The sequence below is a fragment of the Scyliorhinus torazame genome, chromosome 7, assembly GCF_047496885.1.
Source record: "Scyliorhinus torazame isolate Kashiwa2021f chromosome 7, sScyTor2.1, whole genome shotgun sequence".
In the NCBI taxonomy this organism is placed as follows: Eukaryota; Metazoa; Chordata; class Chondrichthyes; order Carcharhiniformes; family Scyliorhinidae; genus Scyliorhinus; species Scyliorhinus torazame.
Genome location: NC_092713.1, coordinates 91,313,820 through 91,329,626, shown reverse-complemented (window position 1 = coordinate 91,329,626; position 15,807 = coordinate 91,313,820). Strand labels below are relative to the sequence as shown.

At 46.3% G+C, this 15,807-nt stretch overlaps 1 protein-coding gene across 2 annotated transcripts in view; it reads right to left on the bottom strand.

The window, feature by feature from the left end:
- ankrd13c (ankyrin repeat domain 13C) overlaps positions 1-15,807 on the bottom strand; it is a 158,605-nt gene that overhangs the window by 68,688 nt on the left and 74,110 nt on the right. For both annotated transcript variants that reach the window (XM_072511042.1, XM_072511043.1), the window contains 3 exons: positions 14,156-14,201; positions 13,959-14,025; positions 11,420-11,564 (listed from right to left, as the gene is read on the bottom strand). In XM_072511042.1, the coding sequence (XP_072367143.1) occupies positions 11,420-11,564; positions 13,959-14,025; positions 14,156-14,201 (258 nt within the window). The remainder of the gene's footprint in view (positions 1-11,419; positions 11,565-13,958; positions 14,026-14,155; positions 14,202-15,807) is intronic.

The window sequence follows — 15,807 nt, the reverse complement described above, 5'->3', positions numbered from 1 at the left end:
CGAACCCGGGTCCCTGGCGCTGTGAAACAACAGTGCTAACCACTGTGCTACCATCTCACCCATGATATTGTGTGTCGCACCTGGGTGCCACAAAAGGTTCCATGATTTTCTGTGGTTGGCAAGGGTAAGTATAGAGATGACATGGACTTGTGTCCATTCCCCTGGGTGCTTCGGGATCGGAGAGTAAAGCTTGCCCCGAAATGAAAAAATGAAATGACAAATCGCTTATTGTCACAAGTAGGCTTCAAATGAAGTTACTGTGAAACGCCCCTAGTCGCCACATTCCGGCGCCTGATCGGGGAGACTGGAACGGGAATTGAACCGTACTGCTGGCCTGCCTTTGTCTGCTTTAAAAGCCAGCTATTTAGCACTGTGCTAAACAAGGCTGGTCTGTCAACACAATAGGCCACAGTGCATTGGCCCACTAAATGCCTGTGTGGGGCAAGGGGGAAAATGGAATGGTCCTCAAGAAGGAACCCTAATGAACCTTTCTATTGTCCCGTGTCAAGAGACGACAAGGCACAATAAGGCGGAGCAGCACCGAACTGGTGGAGCCGTCCCCAATCAACTGCCGCTGACTAGGAGCAAGGAAGTGATGCTCTAGATCTAGACTGCCAATGGCCAGTTCGCACCCACAGTCTTGGTGTGACGGGCGTCTGGGATGAAAAGGAAGCGTGTAGATCCATTGGTCAGGAGAGCTCATGGGCTCTGCTTAGCAGAAAGAGCTGTCCCAGCCAGAGTACCCCGTCAAAGCTCCATTGTAGATATCACCATGCAGCATCCCTCCATTGTCTCAGGAGGCCATCATGATGATGATTAAAATCACTGATTTTGTGCCTTTCTTCCGGAGTAGGACCAATTGTACCAGCCATGAGCTACCCTGAGGAACCCCGATCAGGCACCCAGAAAGACATCACTCCTCCATGTGTCATGCCGTCTCTCAGAACCAGGCACCAGTGCAGATGCTCTTGCTTCGTTGGTTATTAGATTGTTTGCCACCAAGATTACTGCAGTGGTGCGAATGTAACACACTCGTGTGAGGAGGTGGCAGAGGCAGAGAGGTCCCAGATTCCAACAGTGGAGCATTGCTAGAGACTGAGTTGTAGGCAGATGATGAGGCAGGTGATGAGCCTCTGGAGGCGTCCATTAGGCAAACAATTAGGCAGCAGATGCTTTATGTCCAGCTGGATGCACCAAGAGATCTGACAGAGATCCAAGTGGGTCTGCGTGCCATGGCGTCCATCTTGGAAGAGTCCATGTGGAACACGAGTACTGTATTGACCCTGAGCATTGAGTGCACAGCCTCTTCCATTGAGCGAGTGGTGACTCTTGTGGAGAGGCTGCTTCCGGGACTCCCTCAGGGGTTGCATGCGTTATGCTCGGACCTGCAAGCCAGCACACCAGCTGTGACCTCTGGAAGTCACTGCTAGCGTGAGAGATGGATGAAGCACCTAATCTCTCTGCTTGGCGCCCGTCCGTCAATGGGGAGCAGGGATGTGCAAATGTACTTCAAGTTGGCCGATGGGCTGTCTGTCGCCTCAGCTGGCTCCTCAGGGCACTCCGCATATGGGAAGCATATGCCCCTCTGCCAGTGGTCGTTGCATCTGATGATGCTGCAACTTCAGATCAGCGCCCAGCCATGGGGCTAATGCTCCTTCCCAGCTGGAACAAACTCAGATACCGATTGCTAGAGGACACCCGCCAACATCATCACAGCCACCATGACAGACTGCCTCCAATGCTGTTGTAAGCGAGGGAGGGGCACCAATTGAAGCACCCACAGGCTTAAGTTTAAGGCACCAGAAGCGCAACAGGGGTGTGTCACGTGTGACATTATTGAGTTAATTACTTTAAATTCTGTTAGTTTTGGAACATTTGTAAGCTGTTCTTATGTTAAGTCACTTAAAAATGTTCCTCAATTCAATGGGCTGAGTTGGTTGCATGCTTTGTACATTGGTCAGATGTTGTAGGCGTGAGGGCTTTGTGCAGTGCAGGATTTCTGGGTTTGGTTCTGAAGGCAGTCTTACTGTGAGCGAGACATTGCCATTGTGTCAGCCCTCATGCCTTGGATACCTAGCTAAAGATACGCTGGATCAATGTATTCCTCACGTCCCTGTCCCCCGAATGCCCATATCGTCTGCCTCAAAGTTCTCAACATGTGCAGTCCCAGGCTCATTCTCTGACCCATTACTGAAGTTATCCTCCCTTGCATGTGGTCCTGCCTCGCTCTCCACATCCTCCACTGGGCCGCCTTGCCAGAGGTAGATTGTGCAGACTGCAGTAAACAAGTATGAGGGAGACACGCTCTGGCAGATATTGCAATGATCTCCTGGATCAGTCACAGCATAGGAAGCACATCCCAAGAAGCCAGATGGTCCTCTCAACCACCACTCATGTGGCTGCATGTCTGCTGGTGTCTCTCTTCTCTGCTTCAGTTCTTGGGTGACCGAGTGTGGTCATCAGCCACTTCTTTAAGGGATAGTCCTGGTCATGCAGGAGCCATCTATCAAATCTTGCAGGAGCCACGTACTGCCTTGGTGCCTAAGAGTGCCCAAGCTGTATGAATTGTAAGAGATCCCTGGATACCGGGCAGAAACTTGCAGAATCTGTGTGCTGTGGTTAGAGGCAATCTTCACATTTATTGAATAGTACCCCTTCCTGTTGATGGATGGTCCCAGCTCTCCTGCTGGCGCCCTGATAGACAAATACACACAGCCTATAGCATCCTGGATGCAGATGTAACCAGCCATCACCATGAACCCTCGTGCTCTCTCTGCTTTCGTCTATCTGGTAGTTGATAAACTTCCGGGTGTGTCTGAAGATGGCATCAGTCACTTAGCTTGGCACAACGTGTGCAGCTGATAGTGCGACACTGCACAAATCCCCCACTGTGCCCGGAAATTAATTGGAGACACAAAAGTCAAGGACCACTGTGACTTTCAATACCACAAGCATTGGGTGACCGCCGATGCAGTTGGAAGCAATTTCAGGACCCATCATTTTGCAAAGAGATGTCACTGTGTCCCTGGAAAAGCATAGCCTCGTGCTGCACTGGACCTCAGACATTTGCAGGTATCTGGTGGACTGCCGCTGGGTTACGGAGTCTTTGGAACCCCTCCTGCCTTGGCAACTGAACACCATGCCTCTCCTCTTAAAGGACTCAGCCTGGCACACTGCCGGTGCTCACCGGGCTCTCCTGTCCCTCTCTCTTTAAAAGGGGCCCCAACAGCAGAGCAGTAGAGGACCAGTGCCATGCAAATGATGAGACAGTCCTCCAAGCCTCAGGAAAATCTTCCAGGGAAGTCCTGAAATGCTGAAAGTCAAGTCTCAAAATATCTGGTGGGACACCAGGAGCCTTTTATCCTGCCCAAGTGAGGAAATGCAAAACATGTAATGAGTGCCCATTCGTTTCGTCCATACAATGAGCTAAAAAGAGCACAGGCAGCATAAAATTCCTGCAGATTGTATTTGTAATTGCTTTAATTGGCCCTTGAATTGTTGGCGTGTGCACGTCCGATTCATGCACGTGCCTGCCGACCTCATAATAAGACCATAAGACAAAGGAACAGAATTAGGCCACTTGGCCCATCGAGTCTGCTCCGCCACTCAATCATGGCTGATATTTTTCTCATCCCCATTCTCCTGCTTTTTCTCCATAACCCTAGATCCCCTTATTAATCAAGAACCTATCTACCTCGGTCTTAAAAACACTCGGTAATTTGGCCTCCACAGCCTTCTGCGGCAAAGAGTTCCACAGATTCATCACCCACCGGCTGAAGAAATTCCTCCTCATCTCTGTTTTAAAGGAGGTCCCTTTAGTCTGAGATTGTGTCCTCTGGTTCTAGTTTTTCCTACAAGTGGAAACATCCTCTCCACATCCATTCTGTCCAGGCCTCGCAGTATCCTGCAAGTTTCAACAAGATTCCTCCTCATCCCGTGTCAATTCTGGCCTTAGTGTCAGTATGAATTATTAATCCTACTCTCAATACTATAATGTACAGTATGTATATAAACTGCACAGTTGAAATAAACCTAAAGTCTTTAAATAGCAACCAAAATGTTATGCAATCCTAGTTCTTTTTCTATTTGCAGCTAAAAAGCAAGTAAAGTACAAGGAGAGATCAATTATACAAGCTACGTGTTTGCACCAGTATGTACTCTGAAAAATAAATGCACAAGTCAAAGCTCAAGAAAAGGCAAAGCACAACATGGTGCGTGATGTCTCGGATCGTGTTTTCGGGATCCTTAAGGGGGAGGAGAGCAGCCCCAAGTCGTGGTCCACATAGGTACCAACGACATAGGTAGGAAAAGGGATAGGGATGTAAGGCAGGAATTCAGGGAGCTAGGGTGGAAACTTAGATCGAGAACAAACAGAGTTATTATTTCTGGGTTGTTACCCGTGCCACGTGACAGCGAGACGAGGAATAGGGAGAGAGGAGTTGAGCACGTGGCTACAGGGATAGTGCAGGAGGGAGGGTTTCAGATTTCTGGATAATTGGGGCTCATTCTGGGGTCGGTGGGACCTCTACAAACGGGACGGTCTACACCTGGACCAGAGGGGTACCAATATCCTGGGGGGGCAATTTGCTAATGCTCTTCGGGGGGGGGTTTAAACTAGTTCAGCAGGGGCTTGGGAACCTGAATTGTAGCTCCAGTATACAGGATGTTGAGAGTAGTGAGGTCATGAGTAAGGTTTCAAAGTTGCAGGAGTGTACCGGCAGGCAGGAAGGTGGTTTAAAGTGTGTCTTCTTCAATTCCAGGAGCATCCGGAATAAGGTGGGGGAACTTGCTGCATGGGTTGGTACCTGGGACTTCGATGTTGTGGCCATTTCGGAGACATGGATAGAGCAGGGACAGGAATGGTTGTTGCAGGTGCCGGGGTTTAGATATTTCAGTAAGCTCAGGGCAGGTGGTAAAAGAGGGGGAGGGGTGCATTGTTAGTCAAGGACAGTATTACGGTGGCAGAAAGGACGTTTGATGAGGACTCGTCTACTGAGGTAGTATGGGCTGAGGTTAGAAACAGGAAAGGAGAGGTCACCCTGTTAGGGGTTTTCTATAGGCCTCCGAAAAGTTCCAGAGATGTAGAGGAAAGGATTGCAAAGATGATTCTGGATAGGAGCGAAAGCAACAGGGTAGTTGTCATGGGGGACTTTAACTTTCCAAATATTGACTGGAAACGCTATAGTTCGAGTACTTTAGATGGGTCTGTTTTTGTCCAATGTGTGCAGGAGGGTTTCCTGACACAGTATGTAGATAGGCCAACGAGAGGCGAGGCCATATTGGATTTAGTATTGGGTAATGAACCAGGACAGGTGTTAGATTTGGAGGTAGGTGAGCACTTTGGTGATAGTGACCACAATTCGATTAAGTTTACTTTATTGATGGAACGGGATAGGTATATACCGCAGGGCAAGAGTTATATATGGGGGAAAGGCAATTATGATGCGATGAGGCAAGATTTAGGATGCATCGGATGAAGAGGAAAACTGCAGGGGATGGGCACAATGGAAATGTGGAGCTTGTTCAAGGAACAGCTACTGCGTGTCCTTGATAAGTATGTACCTGTCAGGCAGGCAGGAAGTGGTTGAGCAAGGGAACTGTGGTTTACTAAAGCAGTCGAAACACTTGTCAAGAGGAAGAAGGAGGCTTATGTAAAGATGAGACATGAAGGTTCAGTTAGGGCATTTGAGAGTTACAAGTTAGCTAGGAAGGACCTAAAGAGAGAGCTAAGAAGAGCCAGGAGGGGACATGAGAAGTCTTTGGCAGGTAGGATCAAGGATAACCCTAAAGCTTTCTATAGATATGTCAGAAATAAACGAATGACTAGGGCAAGAGTAGGGCCAGTCAAGGACAGTAGTGGGAAGTTGTGCTTGGAGTCAGAGGAGATGGGAGAGGTGCTAAATGAATATTTTTCGCGAGTATTCACACAGGAAAAAGACAATGTTGTCGAGGAGAATACTGAGATTCAGACAACTAGACTAGAAGGGCTTGAGGTTCATAAGGAGGAGGTGTTAGCAATTCTGGAAAGTGTGAAAATAGATAAGTCCCCTGGGCCGGATGGGATTTATCCTAGGATTCTCTGGGAAGCAAGGGGGGAGATTGCTGAGCCTTTGGCTTTGGTCTTTAAGTCATCTTTGTCTACAGGAATAGTGTCAGAAGACTGGAGGATAGCAAATGTCCCCTTGTTCAAGAAGGGGAGTAGAGACAACCCCGGTAACTATAGACCAGTGAGCCTTACTTCTGTTGTGGGCAAAATCTTGGAAAGGTTTATAAGATATAGGATATATAATCATCTGGAAAGGAATAATTTGATTAGAGATAGTCAACACGGTTTTGTGAAGGGTAGGTCATGCCTCACAAACCTTATTGAGTTCTTTGAGAAGGTGACCAAACAGATGGATGAGGGTAAAGCAGTTGATGTGGTGTATATGGATTTCAGTAAAGCGTTTGATAAGGTTCCCCACGGTAGGCTACTGCAGAAAATACGGAGGCATGGGATTCAGGGTGATTTAGAAGTTTGGATCAGAAATTGGCTAGCTGGAAGAAGACAAAGGGTGGTGGTTGATGGGAAATGTTCAGACTGGAGTCTAGTTACTAGTGGTGTACCACAAGGATCTGTTTTGGGGCTACTGCTGTTTGTCATTTTTATAAATGACCTGGAGGAGGGCATAGAAGGATGGGTGAGTAAATTTGCAGATGACACTAAAGTTGGTGGAGTTGTGGACAGTGCGGAAGGATGTTACAAGTTACAGAGGGACATAGATAAGCTGCAGCGCTGGGCTGAGAGGTGGCAAATGGAGTTTAATGCAGAAAAATGTGAGGTGATTCATTTTGGAAGGAATAACAGGAAGACCGAGTACTGGGCTAATGGCAAGATTCTTGGCAGTGTGGATGAGCAGAGAGATCTCGGTGTCCACGTACATAGACTCCTGAAAGTTGCCACTCCGGTTGAGAGTTGTTAAGAAGGCGTACGGTGTGTTAGCTTTTATTGGTAGAGGGATTGAGTTTCGGAGCCATGAGGTAATGTTGCAGCCTATCAGGGGAAAACAGCAGCAGCCAGAGCAGTGGCACCACGGCTGGCTCTGATGTTCAGAAGGGAGGGTCAAAGCGCAAAAGAGTAATAGTAATAGGGGACTCTATAGTCAGGGGCACAGATAGGCGCTTCTGTGGACGTGAAAGAGACTCCAGGATGGTATGTTGCCTCCCTGGTGCCAGGGTCCAGGATGTCTCCGAACGGGTAGAGGGCATCCTGAAGGGGGAGGGCAAACAGGCAGAGGTCGTTGTACATATTGGTACTAACGACATAGGCAGGAAGGGGCATGAGGTCCTGCAGCAGGGGTTCAGGGAGCTAGGCAGAAAGTTAAAAGACAGGACCTCGAGGGGTGTAATCTCGGGATTACTCCCTGTGCCACGTGCCAGTGAGGCTAGAAATAGGAAGATAGAGCAGCTAAACACGTGGCTAAACAGCTGGTGTAGGAGGGAGGGTTTCCGTTATCTGGACCACTGGGAGCTCTTCCGGGGCAGGTGTGACCTGTATAAGAAGGACGGGTTGCACCTAAACCGGAGAGGCATAAATATACTGGCCGCGAGGTTTGCTAGTGTCACACGGGAGGGTTTAAACTAGTATGGCAGGGGGGTGGGCACGGGAGCAATAGGTCAGAAGGTGAGAGCATTGAGGGAGAACTAGGGAATAGGGACAGTGTGGCTCTGAGGTACAGCAGACAGGGAGAAGTTGCTGAACACAGCGGGTCTGGTGGCCTGAAGTGCATATGTTTTAATGCAAGAAGTATTATGGGTAAGGCAGATGAACTTAGAGCTTGGATTAGTACTTGGAACTATGATGTTGTTGCCATTACAGAGACCTGGTTGAGGGAAGGGCAGGATTGGCAGCTAAACGTTCCAGGATTTAGATGTTTCAGGCGGGATAGAGGGGGATGTAAAAGGGGAGGCGGAGTTGCGCTACTGGTTCGGGAGAATATCAGAGCTGTACTGCGGGAGGACATCTCAGAGGGCAGTGAGGCTATATGGGTAGAGATCAGGAATAAGAAGGGTGCAGTCACAATGTTGGGGGTTTACTACAGGCCTCCCAACAGCCGGCGGGAGATAGAGGAGCAGATAGGTAGACAAATTTTGGAAAAGAGTAAAAACAACAGGGTTGTGGTGATGGGAGACTTCAACTTCCCCAATATTGACTGGGACTCACTTAGTGCCAGGGGCTTAGACAGGGCGGAGTTTGTAAGGAGCATCCAGGAGGGCTTCTTAAAACAATATGTAGACAGTCCAACTAGGGAAGGGGCGGTACTGGACCTGATATTGGGGAATGAGCCCGGCCAGGTGGTAGATGTTTCAGTAGGGGAGAATTTCGGTAACAGTGACCACAATTCAGTAAGTTTTAAAGTACTGGTGGACAAGGATAAGTGTGGTCCTAGGATGAATGTGCTAAATTGGGGGAAGGCTAATTATAACAATATTAGGCGGGAACTGAAGAACATAGATTGGGGGCGGATGTTTGAGGGCAAATCAACATCTGACATGTGGGAGGCATTCAAATGTCAGTTGAAAGGAATTCAGGACCGGCATGTTCCTGTGAGGAAGAAGGATAAATACGGCAATTTTCGGGAACCTTGGATAACGAGAGATATTGTAGGCCTCGTCAAAAAGAAAAAGGAGGCATTTGTCAGGGCTAAAAGGCTGGGAACAGACGAAGCCTGTGTGGCATATAAGGAAAGTAGGAAGGAACTTAAGCAAGGAGTCAGGAGGGCTAGAAGGGGTCACGAAAAGTCATTGGCAAATAGGGTTAAGGAAAATCCCAAGGCTTTTTACACGTACATAAAAAGCAAGAGGGTAGCCAGGGAAAGGGTTGGCCCACTGAAGGATAGGCAAGGGAATCTATGTGTGGAGCCAGAGGAAATGGGCGAGATACTAAATGAATACTTTGCATCAGTATTCACCAAAGAGAAGAAATTGGTAGATGTTGAGTCTGGAGAAGGGTGTGTAGATAGCCTGGGTCACATTGAGATCCAAAAAGACGAGGTGTTGGGTGTCTTAAAAAATATTAAGGTAGATAAGTCCCCAGGGCCTGATGGGATCTACCCCTGAATACTGAAGGAGGCTGGAGAGGAAATTGCTCAGGCCTTGACAGAAATCTTTGGATCCTCACTGTCTTCAGGGGATGTCCCGGAGGACTGGAGAATAGCCAATGTTGTTCCTCTGTTTAAGGAGGGTAGCAAGGATAATCCCGGGAACTACAGGCCGGTGAGCCTTACTTCAGTGGTAGGGAAATTACTGGAGAGAATTCTTCGAGACAGGATCTACTCCCATTTGGAAGCAAATGGACGTATTAGTGAGAGGCAGCACGGTTTTGTGAAGGGAAGGTCGTGTCTCACTAACTTGATAGAGTTTTTCGAGGAGGTCACGAAGATGATTGATGCAGGTAGGGCAGTGGATGTTGTCTATATGGACTTCAGTAAGGCCTTTGACAAGGTCCCTCATGGTAGACTAGTACAAAAGGTGAAGTCACACGGGATCAGGGGTGAACTGGCAAGGTGGATACAGAACTGGCTAGGCCATAGAAGGCAGAGGGTAGCAATGGAGGGATGCTTTTCTAATTGGAGGGCTGTGACCAGTGGTGTTCCACAGGGATCAGTGCTGGGGCCTTTGCTCTTTGTAGTATATATAAATGATTTGGAGGAAAATGTAACTGGTCTGATTAGTAAGTTTGCAGACGACACAAAGGTTGGTGGAATTGCGGATAGCGATGAGGACTGTCAGAGGATACAGCAGGATTTAGATTGTTTGGAGACTTGGGCGGAGAGATGGCAGATGGCGTTTAATCCGGACAGATGTGAAGTAATGCATTTTGGAAGGTCTAATGCAGGTAGGGAATATACAGTGAATGGTAGAACCCTCAAGCGTATTGAAAGTCAAAGAGATCTAGGAGTACAGGTCCACAGGTCATTGAAAGGGGCAACACAGGTGGAGAAGGTAGTCAAGAAGGCATACGGCATGCTTGCCTTCATTGGCCGGGGCATTGAGTATAAGAATTGGCAAGTCATGTTGCAGCTGTATAGAATCTTAGTTAGGCCACACTTGGAGTATAGTGTTCAATTCTGGTCGCCACACTACCAGAAGGATATGGAGGCTTTAGAGAGGGTGCAGAAGAGATTTACCAGAATGTTGCCTGGTATGGAGGGCATTAGCTATGAGGAGCGGTTGAATAAACTCGGTTTGTTCTCACTGGAACGAAGGAGGTTGAGGGGAGACCTGATAGAGGTATACAAAATTATGAGGGGCAAAGACAGAGTGGATAGTCAAGAGGCTTTTCCCCAGGGTAGAGGGGTCAATTACTAGGGGGCATAGGTTTAAGGTGAGAGGGGCAAGGTTTAGAGTAGATGTACGAGGCAAGTTTTTTACGCAGAGGGTAGTGGGTGCCTGGAACTCGCTACCAGAGGAGGTGGTGGAAGCAGGGACGATAGTGACATTTAAGGGGCATCTTGACAAATACATGAATAGGATGGGAATAGAGGGATACGGACCCAGGAAGTGTAGAAGATTGTAGTTTAGTCGGGCAGCATGGCCGGCACAGGCTTGGAGAGCCGAAGGACCTGTTCCTGTGCTGTACATTTCTTTGTTCTTTGTTCTTGTTCTGTACAAAACTCTGGTGCGGCCGCATTTGGAGTATTGCGTGAAATTCTGGTCGCCGCATTATAGGAAGGATGTGGAAGCATTGGAAAGGGTGCAGAGGAGATTTACCAGAATGTTGCCTGGTATGGAGGGAAGATCTTATGAGGAAAGGCTGAGGGACTTGAGGCTGTTTTCGTTACAGAGAAGAAGGTTAAGAGGTGACTTAATTGAGGCATACAAGATGATCAGAGGATTGGACAGGGTGGACAGTGGGAGCCTTTTTCCTCGGATGGTGATGTCTGGCACGAGGGGACATAGCTTTAAATTGAGGGGAGATAGATATAGGACAGATGTCAGAGGTAGGTTCTTTATTCAGAGAGTAGTAAGGGCGTGGAATGCCCTGCCTGCAACAGTAGTGGACTCGCCAACACGAAGGGCATTCAAATGGTCATTGGATAGACATATGGACGATAAGGGAATAGTGTAGATGGGCTTTAGAGTGGTTTCACAGGTCGGCGCAACATCGAGGGCCGAAGGGCCTGTACTGCGCTGTAATGTTCTATGTTCTATATGTGTCAAAACTGTTATTGTGAATTGCAGTATCTTCCTACAATTTTAATAAATAGCATGTATGAATACATATGTTAAAAACATAAACCAATACAAATCCAGTGAAGCAATTTAATAAAGATAAATGTTTTGGTATCAGATACAACCTTTATTCATACATCCACTTTACTGTACATGATATGAACTGTCTGTAGCTAACTTGGCATTTATACAGCACAAAATTTACCTCGTGATGTATTCGCTGGTAAACCTTCTGCTCATTGTCTAGTACTATGAAAGATTCAGAGGGTATTGCGTCACCATTGAAAATGAAGCTCAAATCTCCACGTTGACACTTCATATCTGTAAAGTCTATTAGAGTTGTGTCAAGCCTGAAAATACATTAGTTGCACAGGAGTTTAGTTCATGTTAAATTTTACCATTTATAAGCTTCCAGAATTTCCTGCATTAAGCAACCTCTTATGGAGAAGATGTTTCACAGGATAACAAAATATTGAATTGAATAGTTTATGAATAAGAAAATTCAACAAAAATCTTCTGCTAACAAAATTTTGTTGAACACACGAGAAAGCCACTTAATCTATACAATACAATCTGTACAGTATTTGTTTCATGGGTTGCCTAATGATATCTTTAAATTGCTTCAACCTGTAATGGATTACATACAAGTGGGTGATATGATATTAGTCCAGAGCTATGATTTAATTGCCTTAGGCATGTGTGAAAACTTGGAAGACCCAATTAGTTTATACACGAGGAAACCTAGTGGAGTGGTGCAGCGACAACAATCTCTCCCTCAATGCCAGCAAAACTAAAGAGCTGGTCATTGACTTCAGGGAGCAAAGTACTCTATACACCTCTGTCAGCATCAACCTGGTCGAGGTGGCGATGGTTAGCAGTTTCAAATTCCTAGGGGTGCACATCTCCAAAAATCGGTCCTGGTCCACCCACGTCGACGCTACCACCAAGAAAGCACAACAGCGCCTATACTTCCTCAGGAAATTCAGATGTCCACAATAACCCTTACCAACTTTTACAGATGCACCATAGAAAGCATCCTATCTGGCTGCATCACAGCCTGGTATGGCAACTGCTCGGCCCAGGACCGCAAGAAACTTCAGAGAGTCCATCACACGAATCTGCCTCCCATTCATGGACTCCATCTACACCTCCCGCTGCCTGGGGAAAGCGGGCAGCATAATCAAAGACCCCTCCCACCCGGCTTACTCACTCTTCCAATTTCTTCCATCGGGCAGGAGATACAGAAGTCTGAGAACACGCACGAACAGACTCAAAAACAGCTTCTTCCCCGCTATTACCAGACTCCTAAATGACCCTCTTATGGACTGACCTCATTAACACTACACCCTGTATGCTTCATCCGATGCCGGTGCTTATGCAGTTACATTGTATACCTTGTGTTGCCCTATTATGTATTTTCTTTTCTTCCCATGTACTTAAAAGATTTGTTGAGCTGCTCGCAGAAAAATACTTTTCACTGTACCTCGGTACACGTGACAATAAACCTTAGTTAGGCCACACTTGGAGTATAGTGTTCAATTCTGGTCGCCACACTACCAGAAGGATATGGAGGCTTTAGAGAGGGTGCAGAAGAGATTTACCAGAATGTTGCCTGATATGGAGGGCATTAGCTGTGAGGAGCGGTTGAATAAACTCGGTTTGTTCTCACTGGAACGAAGGAGGTTGAGGGGCGACCTGATAGAGGTCTACAAAATTATGAGGGGCATAGACAGAGTGGATAGTCAGAGGCTTTTCCCCGGGGTAGAGGGGTCAATTACTAGGGGGCATAGGTTTAAGGTGAGAGGGGCAAGGTTTAGAGTAGATGTACGAGGCAAGTTTTTTACGCAGAGGGTAGTGGGTGCCTGGAACTCGCTCCCGGAGGAGGTGGTGGAAGCAGGGACGATAGTGACATTTAAGAGGCATCTTGACAAATACATGAATAGGATGGGAATAGAGGGATACGGACCCAGGAAGTGTAGAAGATTGTAGTTTAGTCGGGCAGCATGGTCGGCACGGGCTTGGAGGGCCGAAGGGCCTGTTCCTGTGCTGTACATTTCTTTGTTCTTTGTAATAAACAAATCCAATCCAACAAGCTGGCTTATGAATGACCCGTGCAAGATTCTTGGCGATGGGCACGGAGATAAGACTATTTCGCTGGGGAGGCTAGTAGGATTTGTACACTAAATACAATTAGCAGGCAATCTTTTAATTAACTAAACCCTAAAATATTGGAAAACATACAGGAAATTGAGTCAATCGTTAGTATCGTAGTAATTATGTTACTGTATCAGCAATCCAGACGATATGTTCAAACGCTATTAAGGCCGATTGAATTTCAGTTTAGAAAACAAAAATCTGGAAATAAAAACGTATCAGTAAAAAGATGACGACAGGATTTTTGGTTTTTCACAGGAAGGCAAAGAAACCAATCATTTTTACACGGCTTCACCTTAGTTTCATATAAATTAGTTGACTCTCAACTACCCTCGAAAAGACACCTTGCAAACCACTCATTTGTATCGAACTGCTTTAATGCAATGTTTCAAGAAAGTGGCATACAATCTTCTCAAGAAAAACCAGGATATGTAAATAAATACTGACCTAGTCAACAACATCTACATCCAAGAACGCATACAAAAAAAATTCATGAGGAATTTTGTATCCAAAGGCATGATTGCGCTCTCTAGCAGTGATAGATTTAAGCACCTTATTCGTTAAGAATTTAGGATACAAAATTAACTTACCTGATGTTTATACCCTGTTTGTAAATTTTACAGGCATCTGAAGGCAGAATTCTGGAAAGTAAAGGCACTGTAATAGAGAAATGAAAGAAGTGAATGATGATTCTAGCTTGGTTGCTAACATGGACTTGAAGTTCGACAATAATTGAAGATTGCAATAGCATAGGAAAAAAAGTCAAAAGAATGACAATCATACTTACCCCAGCTTTGAAAATCCCAGTGAAGCTCCAAATAAAAATCCCCTAGCTAAAAAATAAAACAAAGATATAAACCCCTGAGTAACAGATTAATTATAGTTTAATTGTCCATTTATAACTGAGGAAAGAAATTTTACAATGGCAACAGATAACCTTTTATTTTAATTTACTTGCCTGAGAATTGAGCATTAAAACATTAAATATTTTAAATCAGTGATCTTCAAATTATTGCAATGTTCACACAAACCACGGGAAGGCGCTAGTAGAACCAAAATCAACGGTTTAGCATGAATGTCAAGTAAGTAGTCACGAAAGGTAGTCAAGAAAGCATACGGAATGCTTGCCTTCTTCGGACGAGGCATCGAGTACAAAAACTGGCAAGCCATGCTACAGTTGTATAGAACCTTTGTACGGCCGCACTTGGAATATTGCATACAATTCTGGTTGCCACACTGCCAGGAGGATGTGGAGGCTTTGGAGAGGGTGCAGAGAAAGTTTACCAGGATGTTGCCTGGTCTAGAGGGTATTAGCTATGTGGAGAGGCTGAATAGACTCGGACGGTCTTCATTAGAACGAAGGAGGTTGAGGGGTGACCTGATAGAGGTCGACAAGATTATATGGGGCATGGATAGAGTGGATGGGCAGGCACTCTTTCCCAGGATGGAGGGGCCAGTCACCAGGGGGCATAGGTTTAAGCTCCGTGGGGCAATGTTTAGAGAGTGCGATGCAGGCCTTTTTACACAGAGGGTGGTGAATGCCTGGAACGCGTTGCCAGGTGAGGTTGTGGAAGCAGATATATTAACGGTGTTCAAAGAGCAACTCGCCAAATACATGGATAGGATGGGTATAGGGGGTTACGACATGGGGAAGTGCTGAGGGTTTTGGCCAAGGGTGGTATCATGACTGGTACAGGCTTGGAGGGCCGAAGGGCCTGTTCCTGTGTTGTATTGCTCATTGTTCTAAACAGTGTGGAGGATATAGATTGACTGGTGGAATGAGCAGACAAAGGCAAAAGAAATTCAGCACAGAAAACAGAGGCAATGCATTGCCTTCTTCCTAGCAAAAGGCAAGGGCAGCACGGTGGCGCAATGGATAGCACTGCTGTCTCAGGGTGCCGAGGTCCCAGGTTCGATCCAGGCTCTGGCTCACTGTCAGTGTGGAGTTTGCACATTCTCCCAGTGTTTGCGTGGGTTTCGCCCCACAACCCAAAAGATGTGCAGGGTAGGTGAATTGGCCACACTAAATTGTCCCTTAATTGGAAAAAATGAATTGGGTACTCTTTAAAAAAAAAAAAAAAAAAAATTAAAAACAAAAGGCAAATTAAATGGTACATTTTAAGTAAGTTAGAAGAACAGATTCTGGAGAGTAATTGCACACATAACATTGGAGGTGGCGGAACAGGTTAACAAAGTAATCCTGGGCTTTTTAAACAAAGGCAGGGAGAAGAAAAACAGGGAGTTATGATAAATCTACCTAAAACTCTTGATCATCGCAAATGGGGTGCTCTGCCCAATTCTGGGCATTACATTTTAGGATGTGAAAGCCACAGAGAGGATAAAACAGGAATATACTAGAGTGATTCCAAAGATGAGGGATTTCAGTAAAATGCAAAGATTGAAGCAGAGCTCCTCTTTAGAACAAAGCCAAGTGGAGAG